This window comes from Octodon degus, unplaced genomic scaffold (assembly GCF_000260255.1).
Source record: "Octodon degus isolate 3935 unplaced genomic scaffold, OctDeg1.0 scaffold00214, whole genome shotgun sequence".
In the NCBI taxonomy this organism is placed as follows: Eukaryota; Metazoa; Chordata; class Mammalia; order Rodentia; family Octodontidae; genus Octodon; species Octodon degus.
Window position 1 is genome coordinate 1210602 of NW_004524790.1, and position 22118 is coordinate 1232719.

At 52.9% G+C, this 22118-nt stretch overlaps 1 protein-coding gene across 1 annotated transcript in view; it reads left to right on the forward strand.

Moving 5' to 3' along the window:
• Nucleotides 1–22118, forward strand: part of Elavl1 (ELAV like RNA binding protein 1) — a 36878-nt gene that overhangs the window by 7541 nt on the left and 7219 nt on the right. Inside the window, exons 2-5 of the mRNA XM_004644881.2 lie at nt 2793–2988; nt 11432–11535; nt 17535–17688; nt 21549–21774. Coding sequence (XP_004644938.1) covers nt 2817–2988; nt 11432–11535; nt 17535–17688; nt 21549–21774 — 656 coding nt within the window. The 5' untranslated portion in view covers nt 2793–2816. The remainder of the gene's footprint in view (nt 1–2792; nt 2989–11431; nt 11536–17534; nt 17689–21548; nt 21775–22118) is intronic.

Sequence of the window (22118 nt, forward strand, 5' to 3'; positions counted from 1 at the left end):
AACTCAGGACCTTGTGCTTGCCAGCCAAGTGCTTATTAAAAAAAAAAAAATTTTTTTTTTTCTTTTTTTTTGGCAGCCTCAGAATGCCTTCAGGGCAGGTCTGGTTTGGCATGAGTTCTGGGGTTCGAACCACAGCATCCTGAGGCTGACTGCTTTGTTTAAGCAGGCATTTAAACAACTGAGCTGATGCGCAGGCCCCCTTTTAACTCACTATAGATGGCTGTATAATATGTTCTCTCAACCTCTGCAGTACTGACATTTTAGGTCAGATACTTCTCGTTTGTGGTGCCCTCTGTGCTTAGCAGAAGGTTTAATTTACAGCATTCTGGCTTCTATCCATTAGACGCCTGTAGTACACTACTGCCCCTAGTGGAGCCGACCATAAACATTTCTAGACATTGCCCTATGTCCCGTGGAGGGCAGAATCCCTAGCTTGAGAAGCACTGATATTTACACAGTAAATATTTTCCTTGCAGTCTCTTACTACTTATCATTGTTTATGACGCCTTTTGCTGTATGTTATATTTAATGTCTAACTTTCCAATCTTTTTCAATGGTAATCTATTTTTTAAAAAACAGGTAGCACAGACACTTTCAAAAAAGTAATAGAAATACCGGGAAATTGTGCTAATTTGTATGTTTATCTGAGAATAGAATAGGAAGGCTGAGCAGTTTCTACCCAGGCAAGAGAGCTTCAGCCTCATTCCTCTCTCAGCACTGATTCAAGGGTCAGTGGGAAATCTGCTTGCAGGAAGCGTGGTCAGGTTTTATGTAACTGCTGGCAGAGGTGTTTTTAAACAAGGCCTAAGGTTCATGACTGTGGGCACTGGGCTCACACGGTACAGAGCTGCACCCTAGGAGCTGGAGAGAGGTGGGCTGCCTCTGAGGCCTCTAGGCAGGTGACACCCATGGGCTGAAACTTGTGTGTTTCGTGTTGGTAATGGTGACCGCTTAGGTTGGGGACTGCACAGCACAACTCCCAAGCAGATCCATTGTGGGCCATGCTTCCAAAAGAGCAGTCTAGAGGCCCAGGAGATGGCTCAGTGGAATAAGCGCTTCCTTGGCAAGCTCAGGGGCCTGAGTTCAAAAGAGCAGTCTCAGCTCTCTCAGCTGCCTCAATGTAGACACTCTTCCAAAGCCATTCCAGACTCTTAATTTGCTGGGGAAAGCAAAGGCTGGGGCAGGCTGCATAAGAGGTTCAAAGCCCATAGGCCGTGAAGACCAAGGTCCTCTGACTAATAGAGAGATTCTGACCTCTTTGCAATTTCGTTAGTCTTTGGGAACAAAGGGCACAAAGGTCCATTGCTGCCTGCTCAGTGACAGACAAGGTGTGTGTGGTTGGGGTGCAGGGGCTTGCATCATGGGCCTCGATATCCACTGGAGTCAGCAGTGCACGTGGGCAGGGGGAGACAGCCAGAAATCTTGGGAGTGCTGAGGGACAGCCCAGATGCTTTCTCACAGCAGCTGGAGTTCTGGTGCTGGGATTGCACTTAGGCTCCTGGAAAGCCCTCTGCTTTGAGCTGTTCTGTTTTGTGTTAATAGAGTATTTTCTGAAGAAATTCTTTTAATTTTTAAATTTTGTTTTTACCATAAAGGGATTGAACCCTCAAGGCTTTCATACTAAGTTACATTCCAAGGCCTTTTGAAATTTCTGTCTATCTGTCTGTCTCTCTCTCTATGTGTCTCTGTCTCTGTCTGTCTTTCTTTCTAGTTTTGAGCTAGTTTCTTTCTAGTTAGAGTTATCCAGGCTGGGCTCAGACTTGTGTTTTCCCAGCCTAGGCATGTAACCCCCTTCTCAGTTTAGAGCAGTTTGGGGTTGACAGAAAAATTACGTATAAATTAGTGAGTGAGTTCCCACATACCTCTTTCCCAATGTAGCATTTCTACTGTTATTCCCATCTTGCTTTGGTGTGATAATTTGTTACAATTGATGACAATGTTGATGTATTGTTACTAACCAAAGCAGGTAATTCACATTAGGTTTCACTCCTTATACTGTTCATTCTGTGGGATATGACACACGTCTCATGCCCTGCATCTACCATTAGAATGTCACGCAGAAACTTGGGCTCCTGAAAATCCCTGTGTGCTCTTCCTGCGCATCCCCTCCCTCCAGAGCACCCGTGTGTTTCTCCTGTTCTGTGGTTTTGCCTTTTACTAGGTCACTGCCGTGGTGGGAATCATGCAGTACATGGCCTTTCCAAATGTCTCCTTTTGCTTAGCAGTGTGCATTAACATTCCGAGTCAGGCTGTGGGAGTGGCTTAGTGTTGGCTCACTTGCCCTAGTATGGATGAGGTCCTGGGTTCCATACATAGCTCATAAAATAAAAATAAATAAAAAGTTCCTCACTTTTCTGTCAGTTTTTTTTTTTTTTTTTTTGCGGAACTCTGTGGCTTTTAAGAACTCGTTTCTTCTGTATATTTTTTGTTTGTTTGTTTGTTTTTGTCTTTTTGGTGGAACCGGGGATTGATCCCAGACCCTTGTGCTTGCCAGGGAAGCACTTATTCTACTGAGCCTCTCCCCAGCCCAAGAGCTTATTTCTTTAAGCACTGAATGGTGTTCCCTGTTGCTGTTATGCCACATAGCGAATGGAGTGGACTCGTCCATTCACCAGGTTCCGGGCCTTGGTAGTTAGGAATAAAGCTGCTGTGAAGGTCCGAAGGCAGGTTTTTGTGGTGCCATCTTTGTCCTGATTATGGTGAGAAGCAAGTTCAAATGTAGTCTTTACTTTTGCCTTTGTATGCCATGTTGTGAGCATTTGGATTTACGTGATCTTGTTTTTTCCTTGTAGATAAAAACAAAAAATAGTAATACAATGTCTAATGGTTATGAAGACCACATGGCCGAAGACTGCAGGGATGACATTGGGAGAACGAACCTAATTGTCAACTACCTCCCTCAGAACATGACCCAGGATGAGCTGCGGAGTCTGTTCAGCAGCATTGGTGAAGTGGAGTCAGCAAAGCTTATCCGGGATAAAGTGGCAGGTAAACGCCTGAGGGGTATCTGTGAAGCGGGTGCTGTGCTCTCAGGCGCATCATCCCTGCCTGAGACTGTCTCGTTCCTCAGTGTGGAATAGCCACGGCCTCCGCAGTGGCTGTGATGTTTCCTTTCTTTCTCATACACTGGTTTACACTGTCCTACTATGAGTTTAGACAGAAGTTCCCAAAGAAAAGAAATTCTTTGTGAAACAGAGTACACATACAAAGTAAAGTGTAGAAGTGCACCTGTGATTCCAGCACTGAGGAGGCTGAGGCAGGAGGATTGTTGGGAGTTCAAGGTCAGCCGAGGCTACGTAGGCTAGCTTGAACTACACAGTGAGACCCTGTCCCCGAAACGGGTGTGGAGGGAGAGGAAAATGTGGAGCCAGCAGAAATGCAGACTGCTGTAAAAGCTGGAAGGAGCCAAATAACAACAGCATGGCCCAGCTCGTCTGCATAGGCTGACCAAGGCCCACGTGGGGAAGGGACCCTGCGGAGCCTGCTGCCCGGGCTTGGGCTGGCAGTCCTGTTGTGAGCCCCGCCCCCATAGCGCAGGCCATCTAGGACGCTGTGGGCAGCCCAGTGTCACTTTTGGCCAGCCTGACTGTTAGCAGTTTAAATACTGTACCCGTGAAGCTTGAGCCTGAGGGGACAGGAGCAGGGCAGCTGAAGCTCTACTCTTCTGCTCCCCTACAGTGTGACTGCTGGGCTTCTCTGTCCCTGTGTGTGGAGCATGGTGGTGGTGCCTGTGTCTGATTGGCGCCACCTCGCAGGTGTTTGCAGAGGCCTGGTTTTCCTGCAGGCCCGGTTACATGCGTGGCTTCAGGGCTGTGGAGCAGAGGGGAGCCAGGTGCTGCACAGCCCTGCTGCTTTCCTGTCTTCCTTTTTCATCCTGAGAGGCCCCTTTCCCTGCTCCTCCTCCTTAATCCCCTTTGGCAGGCTGAGGAACAAACAGTCCTTCTCAGAGCACTCTGGCTGCCAACTGGCTCAGGGGACCCTGAGTCCTCCCCATTTTGGAAACTAATTTAAAAGTTTTTAAAAACACATTTTTGTTATGGAAAATTTCAAGTATAGAGAAACAAAGAGTAACACATTGAACCCAGTGTGCCCCTCAAGGTGCTTCATCAGTAACCTGAGGACGCTAGACCCCTAGACAACCCAGCATCCCTGTCTGACAGATGTCCTAAAGAAACAGCGTGTACATGGGGGCCCTGGACCCAGACACCACCTCCCCCTGCAACTCAGAGTCTGATTTAATAAGTACCCCCCAGAGAAGGCATTTATGTGATACCCAAACTGGACCAGTGTTAGAATGTTCCAGTGTTAGTGTTCCATCTTGAATAAGAGAGGTCTGGCCAGGAGGGTTTTTGAAATTCTGGTGCCTTTAGCAAATCCTGCCTTGCCTGCTTAAAGCCTTGAGGGTGGGGTGGGGGCTGCAGCTCAAAGAGCTTCTGCAATGCTGGAGTCTTAATTCTACCACGTGGCCTCTTGGTTCACCTGTGGTGCTTTCCAGAGGAATGTGAGCTGTGCTCTTAGAAACACTAGGTTTGGTAAGGTCCATTTGGGAGAACCAGTTGTGAGAGCTTAGGATGGTAGCAGATGTGGGCTGAAGTTCATTCCATTCTGAGATGAGGTCTGTCTTCTCTTCGGGCAGCAGTCCACATGCTGAGAGTCATGCAAGGGGCACTGGATAATGGCTCATCCTGCCAACAGTCCTTTACATGCAGTGGTAGCACATACCTGTGATCCCAGCACTCGGGAGGCTGAGGTGGGAGGATCGCAAGGAGTTCAAGGCCAGCATGGGCTACTCAGCAAGATCCTGTCTGAAAAAAGCAAACCAAACTAACACAAAGCAGTGAGTGAAGCTTCTGAACAACTGTTGGAACCCTAACTTTTCTTCTGCTGTCACCAGCATGTGACAACTTTGCTGGCTATCCCAGGGCTGTGGTCTTACATTTCACTGGGTGCCTGCCCTTCTGTGATACCACTCTGAAAACACTTTTTCCAGGCTAGAGCTCACATTGCCCCCCACCCCAGCAACCTCTTCCACTCAGCCAGCCTCTTACACTTCTTCTCCCAGCCTACTCAGCTCTCTCAACAGGTGTCTCCACACCATATCACCATTGTGGGATCTTCCCTCCTATCACTGACTGGTCCTGGGCACCAGCTGATGACCACCTCTTACTCCACAGTGCAACAAGCAGCAACCTCAGCTCTGCCCTGGATCTCCCCTTCTTCCTGGCTTCCTAGCACCCTCAAGCTGTCCCAGTACCCACATAGCCTGGGTCCCTGCAGGGTTGCCGTCTCAGCACTCAGTCATTTCCCAGCTCCCTGACCTCGTCTGCTTCAGGATTTCTCCGCATCAACACCCCTGTATGTGTCCTCCCCATCAGCTTAGGCCATTGTGTTGAGGCTGTGTTTCTTTTGCAGCTCTCCTTTGCCCAACCTGGAACTGAGTCCTCCAGGTTATTCTTTAGCCCTCTTCTTCCACAGCGTACATAGGCTGAGCGGATTCACTCAAAGCTCCCTATAACATCTTTGTGTCTCCCCACTTGATCAGAAAGCTCTCAGGAGCTTGGGCTCCTCAGCACCATGTTTTCTTGTATTCTGAGCTGATCTGTCTTCATGTCGGCCATTCATGTCCCATGTCTCCAACTTTGCAAGTGGTATTACTGTTCACAACAGTGGCTTGGTCGGAATCCAGAGGGTGCCCTCCGACCTCCTAGGTCAGTTGTGGCAAACCTGTGGCATGCATGTTGCAGCAGGGCTGTTTGTATCACTGGAGCTCTCAAAGGCCTAATGTCATTGTGCTAAGTGTCCTGGTGCTGGCCTCTTGGCTACATCTCCCAGGACCAGCCCAGCCAATGTCACGGTTGCCTTTCCTACACTATTGCTACCTCCGAACTGCACCCATCCTCCCTCTGGATGTTTGCCCTGCAGCAGAACCTCTTCTGTACCCCTCCCCCAACACCCTTGGGGTCCTGGCTTGTGTTTGCTTGCAGTGCTTGCAGAGGGCTCCCTGGCCCCTCCCAGTGAGCATCTTTGCCTGTTGGTTCTCATGGCAACTGGGCAACTGGGAATCCTTTTGCCGGGAGTTTGACACCTTACTGAGGTTGGAATTTTTTTTTTTTTTTTTTAATGTATCTAGTACAGGGTCTCACTACACAGATCGGACTTGTAGTGATCTCCTGTTTTCAGCCTCCCAAGTGCTGGCATTACAGGCGCCCACCACCACACCCAGTCTCAATCACCATCTCAGCATGCCTTGGGGGCAGGACTAGCACCGTACTCTGGGGATTGAACCCTGGTCCCTCCTCTTGCCACAGCAGGCCCTTAGTCTGCTGAGCTGTCTGGCCGGCCCTGAAACTTTCTAGTCTAGTACATCAGCTTAGTTCTCAGAGGCACTGCTACCCTTCATAGCCCAAATGTAGCCACAGTACTTACTGAATGAGTGTATGAAACTGGAGAGAGCGCAGATCAGCACTCTGTTCATTCAGCAGATATTTGTCAGAGGCCAGACTGCGCCCTGGGAGCAGGACAGGAAGGGCCGTGGTTGTGGCTGGAATGAAAGGATTGTGCAGTGTACAGGCCTGTCCACTGCCAGGGTTGTGGCTCTTGTTGACTCCCTCCACAGATACTAGCTGCAGGGTGCCACCACAGTGTCCAGTGGTGCTACTTGGTGCTTTCCTATGCAGCCCTGCCTGCCCTTTCCCTGGTGTCTGGTCTCTGCAGTAGCCCTTATGAGCTCAAAGGCAGGAGCCACCGCTCTATCCTCATGCCTGTCTCGCATCCACCAGGTTCCCAATTTCAGCCCACTTGCAGTCTCTGGGGCATTGCTACACACCTGTGGCCAGGATAAAGCCTGACCCCTGCTTGCAGCTCCTGGGACCCCTGATCCCCATCCTGCCCTCTCAGGCTGCTTGTGCTGCTTGTCATTTCCCAGACAGCTATGCTCCTACTCTTAGATCTGCCCACACCCTTCCCCTGCAGGAATGCCGCCACACTTTGCTGGCCTGGCCACTGTTTTTCCTTGATGTGAGTCATCTTTGTTCCTTTAAGAAAAATCTGGCACATGAGAAAACAGGAAGAGAAGCTTAAGGCACCCATCATCCCACCATGGCTAGCTTTGGGGTTCATGTCCTTACATGCCTTTTCTGTCTTGCTGCTACAGAAGCAAGACAATACAGTAAATGGACTGCAAGCTATACAGTAAATGGTCTTTTTTTCTATATCTGGACATTTTTCTTTTGATCACTGAATATTGTACATTGCATAGTATCTGGTTTTCCACATTTCTGTATTTCTAAGCCCTGCCGAGATAAATCCTGGCAATCTTTGCTTGTTGGCTATTTCCATAGAAGATCTTTCAGAAATGAAGCAGCAGATGGGAGAGTGTCCCTCCAAGAACTCTAGGTCTCTGCTGCCAGCTCACCTTCCCTTCTACCCAGCCCTACCAGCCCCTGGGCCTGACAGGATTTCTCCTGGTTGCCAGCCAGAGATTTGACGAGTGACATTTGAGTGACATTTGATCGTGTTGCTGATTTGAGTTTCGGGTGAAGTTCATCGTAGTTTTCATCCTGTAATCTATAGTGTTTTTTCTGTACAATACTCATGTCCTTTGCCCTCTTTCTTTCTTGCCCTCTTTCTTTCTCTCTCTCCTCCTTCCTCCCCTCCTCTCCCCTCCTCTCCTGCAGCTCGACTCAGAAGTGCGCTCTCTCCCTCCCTCCCTCCCTCCCTCCCTCCATCTCTCTCCGACCTTCCCCCTCTCTCCTTCCTTCCCCTTCTCTCCCCCCTCCTCCCCCCCTTCCCTTCCCTCCTCTCCTATCCTCTCCTGTCCTCTCTCTCCTCTCTCTCCTTTGCTATTTCTTACCTTTTGCTTTGTGAGTTTACTCCCTTGCCACCCTGAGACAGGGTCAGTGTCTCTTAGCGAAATCTCTTAGAGGCCACATGGACCTTTAAACAAAGGGCTCACAAGCTGGGCGTGGTGGCACACACCTGTAATCCCAGCACTCATGAGGCAGAGGCAAGAGGATTGCCATGAGTTTGAGGCCAGCCTAGACTATATAGTGAAACCCTGTTTCAAAAAGCAAAAAAGAGAGGAGCCACAGTACCGCCCTTAGCAGTCACTCCAGAGCCTCCTCGGATGTGAGAACCCTGAGGGATTAAATCATTACATCTGGCAGGGTGGTACAGAATGCTGCAGCATTGTCTCTTGGATCTTAGCTCCTAAGAAGTGAGAGGAGGGTGTCTGGGAAGCCCAGGGCACAGGCCAGCTCTGTCCAAGGGTGTCCCCAGGGATCCTCTGACCACCACTGGCACGTGCAGGCTTGGAGAAGTTCGGGTTCCCACTTGCATGTACTGTTAGTCACTGTCATCTGGATTTTAACGGCTTGGGGTTGATGCTGGCAAGTCAGAGAACCAGGGCGCAGACCCTACTCTGGCCAGAATTGTGTTCCTACAATTTGAGGAGGTAGGAGTTTGAGGAGCCCCAGCCTCTGGCATGTCTACAGGCCTCAGACTCAGTGTTTGTGCACTCTTCCCCTCTCACTGGCTCCCCCTTTCCTCTTTCCTACATCGTCTCCCATCTCGAGGACCTGGTTACCCCTTGGCTCCAAATCCTGGCAGGCCCCACCACCAAACCCGTAGCAGCCTCTGCGGGAACCATGTTGTGCCCGCCTGCCAGGCCCAGCCCCCTGCTGCCTGCCAGCCTCAGGCCTCCATCTCCTAAAGGGGAGCAGGTTCTGCCTGTCTAATGATGGGAGCTTAGCCTGTCCCTGGACCCAAACTGAAGAAGGCTTTGTGGAACTACATCCTTGCCCACACCGCAGACACCTGGGTGGCTGATGTGCAGACAGAGGCACCTCCCTCCTCCCCTGGGCCGTCCCCAGGTGTCTGCTTGGTGCTCATTCCCTGTGCCAGCCCTGCCCTGCTGCTGCTCCCCGCCCGCCCACCCCGTGTAGTCCCCGGGTGCTCTCGCCTCTGCTGCCCTCTGACGTGTGCACCCTCCCTCTTCCCACATCTCACCTGCCTCACAGGTGCCCTGCTGCATCCCCCTTGCCCTGGTGATGTTTGTGTGGCTTTGTTGGCTGCCTCCTTTCTGGAGCCCAGTAGGATGGCCTGTGCCTTGGTATTTGTTCTTGGAGTGCTGGAGCCCAGCTACACCAAGGTCTTGGCTCGAAATCGCCGCTGCCAAGGGCTCTCCTAACTGCCTGACTGCCTGTGCTTTCAGCTCCTCACAGCACAGCAGAGTTCATGCCCATCCCCTGCTGCAGGGCCTTGGTGTCAGGGTCTTGGCCTGTTGGTTTCTAATTTTCTGTTGGACCTCCCCGTGGTGTCTCAGCTTTCATTGTGACAGCAGCTGTCCTCTGTCCTGAATGTTCACAGGGCCCCAGGCAGGCCTAGGACCTGACACTGTGAGTGATGGTCAGTTCCAGGTCGACTCTGTGATGTTGGCAGGTGCGTGGGCATGCTTCATTGGGAAGCACATAAAGGTTGAGGAGGCACAGTTGGGGTGATGTTTCCCTGTCCTAGGGGAGCCAGGATCCCAAGAGAGGCAGTTCCTGGTGTCACCAGGGTTAGGGAGACATGTCCTGAAAGACCTGAGGACCAACACCCAGGGCAGCAATGGGACCCCTGATCAGCAGAGGTGAGATGACAGGAGCAGGGCTGGGCAGGGGTGAGTGGACCTAGCTGTCACGGAAGGCAGGACAGTGTTGGGCCAGGACACCTCCTGGGACTTGATTTCCCCAGCAGTACTTAGGCCACCTGAAACCCTGGCCTTGATGGGACAGAGATAGTGCTTTGGGGCCAGGGTGGAGCAGGAGGACAAGGCCCCAAAACAGTGGTGCCTGCTGGACAGAGAGGCCTCAGTGCTCTGCCCTGGGGTCGTGGCAGGTAGGGCAGGCTCTGTGGCCTGGGCACAGTGGGAGATGGGTGGAGGGGCTGGGATCCTCACCATGGCATCTGTGCTCAGAATTCACATGTGGCATCAGGGCCAGTTGTGGAGACCCTGAAGTACCCCACCGTAGTTTTCAACACTGAAGAGTGCTGGGCCCCCAGCCCTGCTGCTGCCACTCCTCACTGTTCAGGCCATGAGCTCAATCTCTTGGGTCTTGGATCTATGAAGTTGACTTTTTTAGAAACATAAGGTTAGATGGTCAGGTTTTGTTGGCTTCTTTAAAAAATTTTGCTGCAGAATTGCAAATAATGCATGTGACTGCTGCATCCTGAAGCAGTAAGGCCACTCCTCAAATGTTGTCTGCACTTTTTGACTTCTTCCAGCTCTTCTTCTGGAGAGCTTGGCCATAGACAGCCTCACAGACTCACCATGTAGCTAGGTGATGGCCTGTGTGCTGCACCCATGGTGAACCGTGAATGGGAGGACAGTCACCCATGCTGAGTGCGAGAACGACACACTCACCTTAGGGGCTGTTCTATGAGATACTGACCAGATTTTCTCCAGCCTATCCAGGTCATAGAGAACAGGGATGCTCTGAGATCCTAACATAGCCAGAGGAGGCTGGGGACAGGTGCTACTAGACCCAGGGTGCTATCCTGGGACAGAATTGGTGGTAACAAGCAAAGATTGGTTTGGGTACTGTAACAAATGCACTGTACTAAATCTCTGCCTTTAGGTGGCCCCAGCATTTGTCCTAGAGCACAGCAGAGCGGAGGGAGGGAGGTGCTGAAGGCATCCTGGTGACTGCATGAGTCACATGCTGCGCTGCTTCAGGGCAAGGGTGTGAGTGGATGGATGTCTTCCTGGGCTCCCTTCTGACTCTCAGTCCTTGCTGCACCCCTCTCCTCCACCCCCAGTGTGTACCTGCTGTCCGCTTGGTGCTGGCTCCTGTCTGTCGTGTTTCACAGAGAAGGGCTGGGGCCTCACCTGTCTGTTATTCTGGTTTTCTTTGACACTGAGGATCTCAGGTTTTGACTGTCCTGAGCTGGAGTCTGTGACAGACACAGCCCTGGCACCCTGGCTGGAGCTGGGGGCTCCTTGGGCCTCCTTCCCTCTTGGGTCCAGTTGACCTCACACACACTGGGGGAAGTAAATGGAACCAGTGCTAGATGTTGCTGGAGAACAGCGGGAATGGCCACAGCCAGCTGCCCTTGGGCTCTGCTCACTGGCTTGTGTCCTGTGTGGCCCTCCTCATCCTCACTCTGGGGCCCTGCAGTCCCTGAGCCTGATCATGACACATTCTTACCTTTTATATAGCTTTTTTTTTTTTTTTTAATTACAAAAATGACTTTTGTTCATAGCAAGTATGTTTGAGTTTTCCTAAGAAAGTTTGCCCCATCTCTAGTCCACATGCACAGAGGACACTGATCGTAACATTTCTTCAACCTTGCCCTTGACCCCATCAGCTCGAATGCTGCTGGTTCTCCCATCCTCTTGCCCACCCACTTGCTGGCAGCTGTTCTACCTGTGTCTTCATATTTTCCCACATAGGACACAGCTTGGGCTATGGCTTTGTGAACTATGTGACTGCAAAGGACGCGGAGAGAGCAATCAACACTCTGAATGGCCTCCGACTCCAGTCAAAAACCATTAAGGTAAGGAGCCTTGGTCACCACTTGTCTGTTCCTGCCTGGGGCGGGGTCCTGTTAAGCCTGGCTGGCCTTGGTTTGACCAGCTGTTAGCATAGCCAGTCCTCTGAGGCCTGGCTTTCATAGCATCAGGGAGCCTGGTCACCTGTGCCCTTGGCAGTGACCATCCCAGGCTGTGCACAGGTAGCTTACGGCTTCCTCAATCTCACTGGCAAAGGGTTCCATGAAGGTAAGGCATGCGGGGTCAGACCTCAGCCCCTGGCCAGGGTGTCCCTGGGCTGTGTCAGCTCACAAGCAGCCTCTTCCACAGCCCGCACTCATCTCTGGCCTCCTCAGCAGTTCCTGTACTCCGTGAGCATGTGGGCAGCTGTGCCCCTCAGTGGCTACTGGCTTGTGACAGCAGCAGTACCCCGCAGCTCCACTCTTTGCCCTTCCTGCCTCACTCTAGCAAGTCATCAGACCTTTCAGTGGCCGTTCACTCCATTTAGCACCCACTGTGTCTGCATGGTGAGCAGCACAGATCCTGGGCTGTGGTGGAGCCGGGGCCACAGGCACGAGGCTGCAGGGCCTCGGGGCTGCGGAGAGTGACTGTTGCGATGCCAGGCAGACTTTGAAGGAAGGCGTCACAGGGACTAGTTAAAAGGGCACCAGCCTTGCAGCCCTGCAGTCCGGATGCTGCAGTCCTCCCACATGGCTGTGGTTGCCCCCTGAGCCATCGTCACCTTAGACAGCCGCCTCTGCCTCCATCCTTCTGAGCCTGTTGCTGTTGGCCACTGCCTACTGCCTGTGCTTGGAGGGCGGTGCTCTCAGCCCAATGGCCCCAACCCCATCCCTGGTGTTTGCCTGTTGGTTCCCTACTGCAGTGGCACCCACTGCCTAAGACCAGCCCTTGTTCCTTGTCTGCTGTTATCAAAGGTACTGTGGGGCCTTCCCAAGAACCTCTTCCTGTGACTTGGCTTCTTGCCACTGCTTGACAGCCACTGCCCACCACCACTCAGTGCATAGCTTTGCAGGATACCCCCAGACCGACTCTTTAGCTCTTGTTCCTGAGATGTGTGCTTGCTGAGATCTTCTCCCTATGTCTGTCTGTCTGTCTGTCTGTCTGTCTGTCTCCCAGTCTCCCAGTCTCCCAGTCTCCCAGCAATGGTGATTGAACCAATGGCCTTTACACATAACTGTATCCCTAGCCCTTGTCTTTTTTTCTCCCTTATTTTAAGCCAGGGTCTCACCAAGTTGGCTAGGCTGAGTTTGAACCTTTGAACCTTTTGCCTCAGCCCCACAGAGTGCTAGGCTTGCAGACGTGTCCTATCCCACCAGGTTGGAGCTATTCCTCTTGATCTGAAGCCTGATGTGCTGAGTTCTGTCAGCATCAGGTCACTCTAGGATGGGTGACCCTGGGAATGTTATTTTGGCAGCCTACCAGGAGAGCCTCCTGACCTATGGGGCAGTGCATGCTCAGCGTGGGAGGCCTCCTGCCCTGTCCTTTCACTGCTCCGTGACTGTGGCCGAGAGCCACCCACACGCTGGCAGCCTTCCTAGACCCACCTGTGCCTCGGGGCTGTGGGGTTGCTGTGGGCTCCTGGGGCAGGAATGTGACTCTACACCACTTGCACCATGGAGGCTGACAAGGGCAGCCTGCTGTTCTGCAGGAGCCTCGGGGTGTCTGTCCTCAGCCCAGGGGTCAATAGGAATCATCTCCATTTGGAAAACGCTGTCCTGTTCTTGTTTCTGGGGCAGCCAGGCTGAGATGAATGCAGACCAGTTATTTACTTATTTATATTTTTTAAAAGATTTATTTGTTTACTTGGTACAGGATCTCACTACACATCTCAGACTCAGTGATCCTCCTGTCTCAGCCTCCCCAGTGCTGGGACTCCAGGCATGTGCCACCATGCCTGGTTTCAGTGGCTAGCTCAGTGCAGGGCAGGCACAGCATATGGTACTGGGAATTGAAACTGGGTCCTTGTGCTTGCCAGGTAGGCCCTTAGACTGCCGAGCTACCTCCCTGGCCCCAGACCAGTTATTTATAAACAAAGTTTTTGGGTTTTTTTATTCAGATGCTAGATACATAGCCTGTGTGACCCTGGTTCCTTGACCTCTTCTGGATTAACATTGGCAGGAAATGGCCCTTTCTGAAGCTGAAGCCAGGAGCTCCTGAGGCTGCCTGTCCCCGTCCCTGCAGCTCAGCTCAGGTCACAGCCTTGCCTTGCACAGCAAAGTCTCTCTGGTGGCTTTCAGCCACACGGCAGGCTCTGAGAAACAGATCAGGCCCTTGGGAACATGCATGCCCTGGGGTTCAGTTTTCTTCTTGTCACTGGCACTGCGTAGACCTGGTTCTAGTCGTGCTTTGTGTTCCCACCATGCACCCTCATGAAAGCGGCCTTATCTGAGCCCTAGCTAGGGCCAGTGCTGAGCTGCATACTTGGAGATCGAGAGACGAATCACCTGTTTGCCTTTGACAGGCTCCCTATGGGGGTCACTGACCCATGCAGCTTGATAAGGGCTGGCTGTCACACAGGCTTACTCCATGTTCGGCTACCACCAGCCGATGTTCCCTGGTTCTGTTCTAACTCCAGCCACTCTGAGTTTAAGGGCATAGGCCCCAAGAAAACTCCCTGACATGGATGACAGGTGCACGCTGGGTTCTCCAGCTTTCCTGTTCTTCTGACCAACTCGCTCAAGTTTGGGTGTTCACATGGCCCCTTCTGTTCACAGAATCTCAGTTCTGATAGTTTGATTGTAAAGGATGCAGACCAGGAGCCATCAAATGGACAGGTGCACAGTGCAAGGTCTAGCAGGGTCCCAACCGCCCTGAGCTCCACGTCCCCACCCGTGGAGTCAGGGTGCCTCACTGCCCCTGCGTAGGCTCTTCTCCACCTGTTGAGTTCTGTTGGGGAATCTCATTCCATACTGTGGCTGGCTCACAGCCATAGCTTCTGACCATGTGTTCAGTCTTTCTGGCAGCAGTCCCCTCCTGAGCTGTCTCTTAGCACAAACCCAGGTGACAACCATGGTTCCTGAGTGAAAGGGAAATCCTGAGGGCTTTAAAACTACTCAGCACACAGTCCAGACCTTCTTGCGTTGCTCTTGTTCTTTGGGCTTTTGGTTTAATCGTGTGTGTGTGTGTGTGTGTGTGTGTGTGTGTGTGTGTGTGTTGTTACAGCACTCCAGGCTGGCAGACAGACATGCACTGTAGAAGTATGGCTAGCCCCAGACCCCTGCCAGGTGCTGGGGTTTCTGTCACCACTGCCAACTATCCAGAGCACTGTCCTGCCTGCTGACGTTAGCCCCCGGGTTGCCCTGGGTCACGCAGTACCAGGCAAGGTCCCTCAAGAAAGCCAGGATTGATCTGGAGGAAGAGTTGTTAACCAGAGACCCACAGAGGCCGGGTGCCACTCATGGAGGGCTGCAAGGCAAGGGCACTGCAGTTCAGGAGACCCAGGGACCAAGAGTGTGCTAGGAACTTTGGGCATCCTCCCTGAGAACAGGGCCTTCTGGGAGCTGGGGCTCAGGGTGCCCAGCCTGTACAGCCAGCCAGCCTAGTTCCTCCCCACACATGTAGTTGCTTTTTCCCTGTGGTGGCAGCCAGACTGCCACACTGAGCATGACCTGGCAACTGCAGGCCTGTGTGATTCATGTGGCCTACACTTGGGAAGGCTTACGGTGACCCGGCCATGGCTGTGTGCATGCCATGGGTTTACAAAGCATGAGCCCCTGTTTAGGGCTGAAGAAGCCAGATTATGAAAAGCAATGGCCTTCCCAAGGTGGAAGTGAGAGGGAGGATGGGGCCGGGCCATGCTGTGGCCTCAGGCACTTAGTTCCAGTATCTGATGGCTTTCTCAGGAGCCAGCACAGTAAATTTATGTTATAGAGCAGACAGCCTTGACAGTGTGGAAAGGTGGAGTTCTGAGCCCTAGTGCTGTCACCCAGCTATAGGTGACTGCTACAGGTCTGTGCTCTGGGTGCTGGGGACACCCAGGGATCACCCAGTGTCCACTCCATTGGGTCAGTTAAGTGATACACCATAGGGTCATGGCCCTTACTGACAAGGGGTGGGCAGGGTGGGACCTTAGATGGTGCAGGGGCAGTGGAAACCACAGGGCAAGGACACGTGTGAGCCACTGGAGTAGCTGTGCTGCCATTCCCAGACCAGGCAGCTCAAACCACAGAATAGCTCCCGCTCATACTTGTCATGTGAAGTTGCAGCCGGCAGGGATAGTCCTTCGGGAAGCACTGGGAAAGGATCTGTTACAGACTTACCCAAGCCCCCTACTCCTAACCCCCAGTGGCCGCAGGTGTTCCTGGCATTTCTGGGTATATAGGACACAGATACACTTTCTTTGTCACACAGCGTCCTCCCAGTGTGTGCCCGTGTCCACGTTCCCCCTTGAACTGGAGCGGGAGGCATTGCTTTAGTCCCCCTCCCCCAATGTGACCCCATCTTAGCTAAGGATGCCTGCAAGGCACTTAAATCTGGATCAGGTCACATCTGAGTCCCCTGGGGTGTGAATTGGGTTGGGACGTGGGGACATACAACATCAGCCCTTATAGATTTCCCAGGAATGGGACAGGAAGGGACTTGATTGAGAGTGGAGAACAGATGTCTCCTGGAGCTTAGGAAGTGGGGTGTGGAACAGCACCCCAACCATACCCTGAAGATCAATGCACCCCTGCTTGGGGCTGGCTGCTCTGGTACAGTCTCACTTGGTTTTTTGTCCCTGGGCTTGGCGATGGCTGGAGAAAAGGTCCCTGAAGATCACTGTCCTGCAGTAGGGCAGCTGTCCTCAGCAGTGGACCCGCTACATTTCCCCTTATCCAGGGCCTTAGAGTAGTCTGTGCAGCCTGAGCTCGGTCCCACCCTTGGTCCAGGCACAGCTTGGGAATGCAAATGCCTGTTTCCCCTGAGCTCTTCTTGAAACCCAGGGTTGATCCCATAGGCGGCATGGCTGGGTGGCTCTCCAGAGGGCCAGGGCCTGGGCCCAGGGTTGGGAGATCCTGGGGAGCAGGACTACAGCTACACTGAGGCACTTTGGGTAGACAGGAAAGCCTTGAGGGAACCTGTGAGCACAGGTCTGCTGCCTCAGAAGCTGCTGGCCTCTCACAGGACCTGGTGTCCTCACAGCCTTCCTGCCTGGGCCTGCAGAGAGGCTGGCTCCCTGCACAGGCCTGAGCCCTGCCCTTCCAGCATTTGTTCCCTGACTCCTCTCCCTGGTAACCTGGCATGGTGGCTTGGTTAGGGGTACATCCTGCAGGCTGCTCCTCCCATGGACAGAGAGGTGCCACCGAGTGCTCCTCCCTCGGGCAGCTGTCGTCCCCTGGATCCTCCATGAGTCTCTGCATCACCTCTACCTGTGAGAACACTGCACACCTTTTCCTGCCATCTTTTCTTGCCATCTCTCCTGCCCCTACCCCCACTTTGCAAGTACTTAATAGTGAATGTTTGAGGCTGAGGTAGGAGGATCACAAATTCAGGACCAGCCTGGGCTATATGCTGAGCCCTGTCTCGAAAACAAACAGATGGCTGAATGTTTGCGTACTGGGCATGAGATTCCTCCAGTATGTGTGAGTCCTTGGGTGAGCTTGCATGGAGAGCTCACTTCTGGGCAGGGGCGTTGCATTCTCTCAGAGGGACTCCCAGTTGTGCCTGCCATACCACCACCTCTTGCAGACAGACCAGGGCCTGTCCTGCCAGCCCATCAGAGAGGGCATGAGCCCACAGTGGGAGAAGAGTAATGGACCCAGTCTCTATTACTTCGGCATAGGACCAGTGTCTGCCCTGGGTGTGGCAAAGACCTAGTGAGGGAATGGGAAGGTGTCTGTTGCTGCCTGTCCCATGGGAGTTGCAGCGTGTCCCCTGCAGGTGATAAGTGTTATGGATGAGAAATGGCCCTATGCTTGGTTTCTTAGCATAGTGCTAGCTGTTCTGAACCCTAGATTGTATGGTGCTCCTTTGATACTTCAGCCACATGCCTGTCCTAATCCTAGGAAGTGGTTTTGTTTTTAAGGTGTCGTACGCACGCCCAAGCTCAGAGGTCATCAAAGATGCCAACTTGTACATCAGCGGGCTCCCGAGGACCATGACCCAGAAGGACGTGGAGGACATGTTCTCTCGGTTCGGGCGAATCATCAATTCCCGGGTCCTTGTGGATCAGACCACAGGTACAGCAGGTGGCCCAGGACAGGCCCAGGGCTTTCCTGCAGGCCAGGCCCAACTGGCCTGGAGCTAGCTCACTGTGGGGTTTGTAGTGTATTAGTTACTCCCAAGACATGGGCAGAATTGAAATGAGAAGACAGCAACTTTCATTGATGAAGCTGAGGGCTTTCAAAGGAGCCCTGGGATTAGACCACATTTTTTGGTGGAAACACCCAGAAATCCTGGCAGCTCCTCTGAGGCACCCAGTGCTAGGCTGGCATGCAGGCAGGATGGGAAGGTGCTGCCCAACCATCCGCTGCCGTTGTCGTTGCAGGTAGGCGGCGTGTGTGTGTCTGTTACAGTCTCAAGTTCCTATGTCACTGCCCTGAGGTGCCACAGCTGTTGTAGGAGAGACCTTCCTCAGGCCTCTGTGTTAGGTGATTCTCTGTGGCACTTCTGAGGCTCAGAGTATAGAGGTCCTGGTTTCCTTCCCGAGCAGCCTCAGCCACTCGGCTGCCCCTCCTGCATCTCGGCACAGGACTCGGTGCAGATGAGTCAAGTACCGCATGTATGCTGTGTCCCCACCCAACTCCTAGGAACTGAGACCAGGACCTTGCCTGCTGAGTTCCAAGTGGGCTCAGCATTCAGGGTACCCCTGCTTTAGAATCCTCTGCTCTTCTGGCAGGAGTGGGGATTTGCTAACAAACCAGAACTTAAGAAAGAGTACCACACATCTGGAGTGGTCTTCACATTTCTCTGTGCCACCCTGGGCCTGGGGCTCAGTACACAGGGATGGCCCAGCTCTAAGGCTGCCTCCTCTTTACAGACAGTAGCACCGCTGGGGAGTGGCACAGGGCACCTGTGTGTGAGCTTGCACAGTCTTTGGTATGAGAGTGGGACCCTCTGGCAGGATAGGCGGGGTGGGGCTGTGCACACTGAGCTTCATGCCATGCAGCATGTGCCCCTAGCCGGGACGGCTCTACGTGGAAGCACCAGGCCACAATCCTGGGCTGGGACCCAGAGAGAGAAGGGGCTACTGCCGTCAAGCTGAGGCTCCCTGGGCTTCTGGAGTATGGTGCCTGGGGGCAGGGCCTTGGCAGGTACAGAGCTACAGGTGTAGGGGGCCAGGGAGATAGCTCAGTGGCATAAGTGCCTATCCAGCGAGTGCAAGGTCCTGAGTTCAATCCCTGGTACCACAAAAAAAAAAAAAAAAGTGTTTAAAATCATTGGGCTGTGGAGATAGCTCGGCAACATTAAGCGCCTGTCTAGCAAGCACAAGGTCCTGAGTTTGATCCCTGGTACCACATGCCCTGCTGGCCCTGGAATTCGTGTGGTGGCGCCTACATGTAATCTCAGCACTCGGGAGGTTGAGACAGGAAGATCGCTGCAAGTTCAGGATGAGCCTGGGAGCTAGAGAAGTGAGCACAGGGCCAGCCCAAACTATGTAGCAAGACCCTGTATCTAAAAAAAAAGGGGGGCCGGGGAGATGGTTCAGTGGAGTAACTGCTTCCCTGGCAAGCACAAGGGCCTGAGTTCAATCCCCGGTTCCGCAAAAAAAAAAAAAAAGCGGAGCTCCAGGTGTGGCCTGAAGCCGGGTGCTGGGGCTGTGGGCTGTGGTGGTGTGGTGTGGGGTCCCTCACTCAGGTCCTTCAGTCTGCCCTTGCTCTAGAGTGGATACCTCCTGGTCTATGCCAGAAGAGTTACTTGTGACTCGCCTCAGGGCCAGCTCGGAACACAGCCAGCGGGCCAGCACAGCTCACCTAAGAATCTTCTCATGCTGAGGCAGGTGTGGCAGGATCACACACCGGAGCCACACCGGGCAACTTTAGGTTCCTTGCTCATGATCGTAATTCATAGTTCACTCCTGCGGAGACTGTGCCACTTCTTGGTCTCTGCTTTTAATCTAAAAACACTATACAAAATAAAAACCTTGCAGAGTCCTCCTGAAACTGTGTGCCTTTACCAACTTGATGACTTTTTGTCTCCCTACATGAAATACCAATCTCTTTTTCTCCAGGTTTTACTTCTCTGAGGCAGTTTTTGTTCAAAACCCTCTGGGGAAAACCAGACCAGGAAGCCACCTCACACACCGCCCTCCAGCTGGCCACACACGGGCCTGGGGAGAGGAGTGATGCTGGCTCCCTGTGGGCCGCAGCAAGGGGTCCAGGCTTCACACGCCGATGAACAGCCAGAAGCCACCTCTGCCACAGTGTGCTTCAGGGCATTCCTTCTGCCCTGGAGTTGAACAGTGAGCTCAGGGTCTGAACTGGTCATGGTGCCTAGACATATGGTCCAGTCTAACCTTATTTAGCTGTAGGTACCTGGGTCAGGGGACACTAGAATGCCTGTTTCATCCACCATAGGTCCCCGGGGGCAGCTTGGAGAGCACTGTGCTGGGGGTATGAGGGGGCCAGCCGGATGCAGTTGGAGCACAGTGGTGGGGCCTGCAGCCTGTGCTGTTACAGTATAAGGAGAGTCCTCAGCTGTGGACCCCTGGATTGTGTCTGTTCACATGGGATTAGGGTATCATAGTTACGGGCAGTTGAGGACCTTGTGGGAAGTGGCCTTGGGGGCAATTGATAGCACACTCTCAGCAGGTCACCCAAGGCCCTGCGTTGCCCTGCTTTGCTCTTTTATTCACTGCAAGCTGAAAGAGAGAAACCCCAACTTAGCCTTTGGTGGCCATGAGATGGGGGTGCGGAAGCTAAGAAAGGGAAGCCTCTCTAGGTCATAGGTGGGATCACAGCCCAGAGGTGTCACACGGGCCCCTTGCCTGCTGGTCTCTGCACCTCTACTCCAGGCTTCCTCCTCACCTTCACCCCATCTCATCCCAGCACATGCAGCCGGCTCATTGGCCCACCCTCTCTGCCTTGGGCATGTCCAGCCCTTAGTCCATTCATGTTCCCCAAGGCCGAGTCTGTGCATGCCCCCCCCCCCCCACCCTGGGCCTAGAGGGAGAATGGGTAGGCATCCTGGCTCTTCCCCACTGCAACTGCCCCACTGAGTTGGGCAGTCTGCCGAGCTGATGGAATTGGTGCTAGCTGCGAATGGGGTGTGCTGTCCACTGGTTAGTCTAGTGGCATGAGAAGGACAACCCCGGTAGGCGTGGACCAGGCCCAGTGGGCCCGCCGCAAGGACTCCTGACTTGCCCAGAGAGTCTGCAGTAGGTTCCACTCGGCGATGCCTGCCTGGACAGCTTTCTGCCGCAAGGCCAGTGGCTGCCTCTTTGTGAGGGCAGCTGGGCGTTGAGATCTTCAGCAGCATCTCCAAGAAATGAATGGCATGCTGGGGCAGGAAGGGCTGGAGGAAGGCTGGCTACAGGCTTCTCGTGCTTTTGGAGGGAAGGAGAAGGTGTGCAGGCAGGGCTCCAAGTGGTCTTTACACCCCTAGGGCAGGTAGGGGAGCCGTTGTGGGGTCCCAGGCACCTGCGGCCCACCCCATGGCTGCTCACATGAGCCCTCAGATAGCAGCTGGAGCAGGGCTTGCCAGGCTCAAGAACTGGCCCTGGGATCCGTCCTGCACAGTGCGTTTGTGCCCTACAGTGTGGCCCCATGAGTGAGGAGAAGCACTAGATGTGACCTGCTCCTACTTTCTTTTTAAAATAAATTTGAGAAACTATTTGCAATGTTCATCACCACAATAACCGTGAGCACTGAGACTGCGGCGTCCTTTCTTCAACTAGAAACAGTGAAACCTTAATCTTTATCAGTCATTAATTATTTGGTTTAATTGGTTTGTTTATTTTTTCTTTAGGTTTAACTCTTGTTTATTTCATTCACCAGATGTCGAGTTTGAACCACAGTAGACTGACTTTACTTTTGTTTTTCAGTTTTACAAGTCCTCGACTTTGTCCCCCTAACTCCATTTTTGTTGATTTGTTAAAAAGGTTTGTCCAGAGGGGTTGCGTTTATCCGGTTTGACAAACGGTCAGAAGCAGAAGAGGCAATTACCAGTTTCAATGGTCATAAACCCCCAGGTTCCTCTGAGCCCATCACAGTGAAGTTCGCAGCCAATCCCAACCAGAACAAAAACGTGGCGCTCCTCTCGCAACTGTACCACTCGCCCGCGAGGCGCTTCGGGGGCCCCGTGCACCACCAGGCACAGAGGTTCAGGTGAGTCTGTAGGTGACCACTTGTGTCCTTTCCAGGCCAGGCATGCTCCTCAGGCCTTGGTCACACTACGGTAGTTGGCCAGTAGAACATCCTGGCATAAACAAAACAAAACACAACGTCCTAGTGTGCTTAGCTAGTCTGAGATGCCTGTGTACCTCTGTCAGAAAGGCATCTCTATGAGAGCCATGCACAGCTGGCTGTCAGGCACCAGAATCCCAAGATGCTCAGGGCCCTAGAAGTAGCATAGCATTTGCATGCAGCGCATGCACACCCTCCTGAGGACTCCACAATGTCTCTGGGTGACTTGTACTCCCTTGTACAGCATGAGTGCTACCTAAATTGTC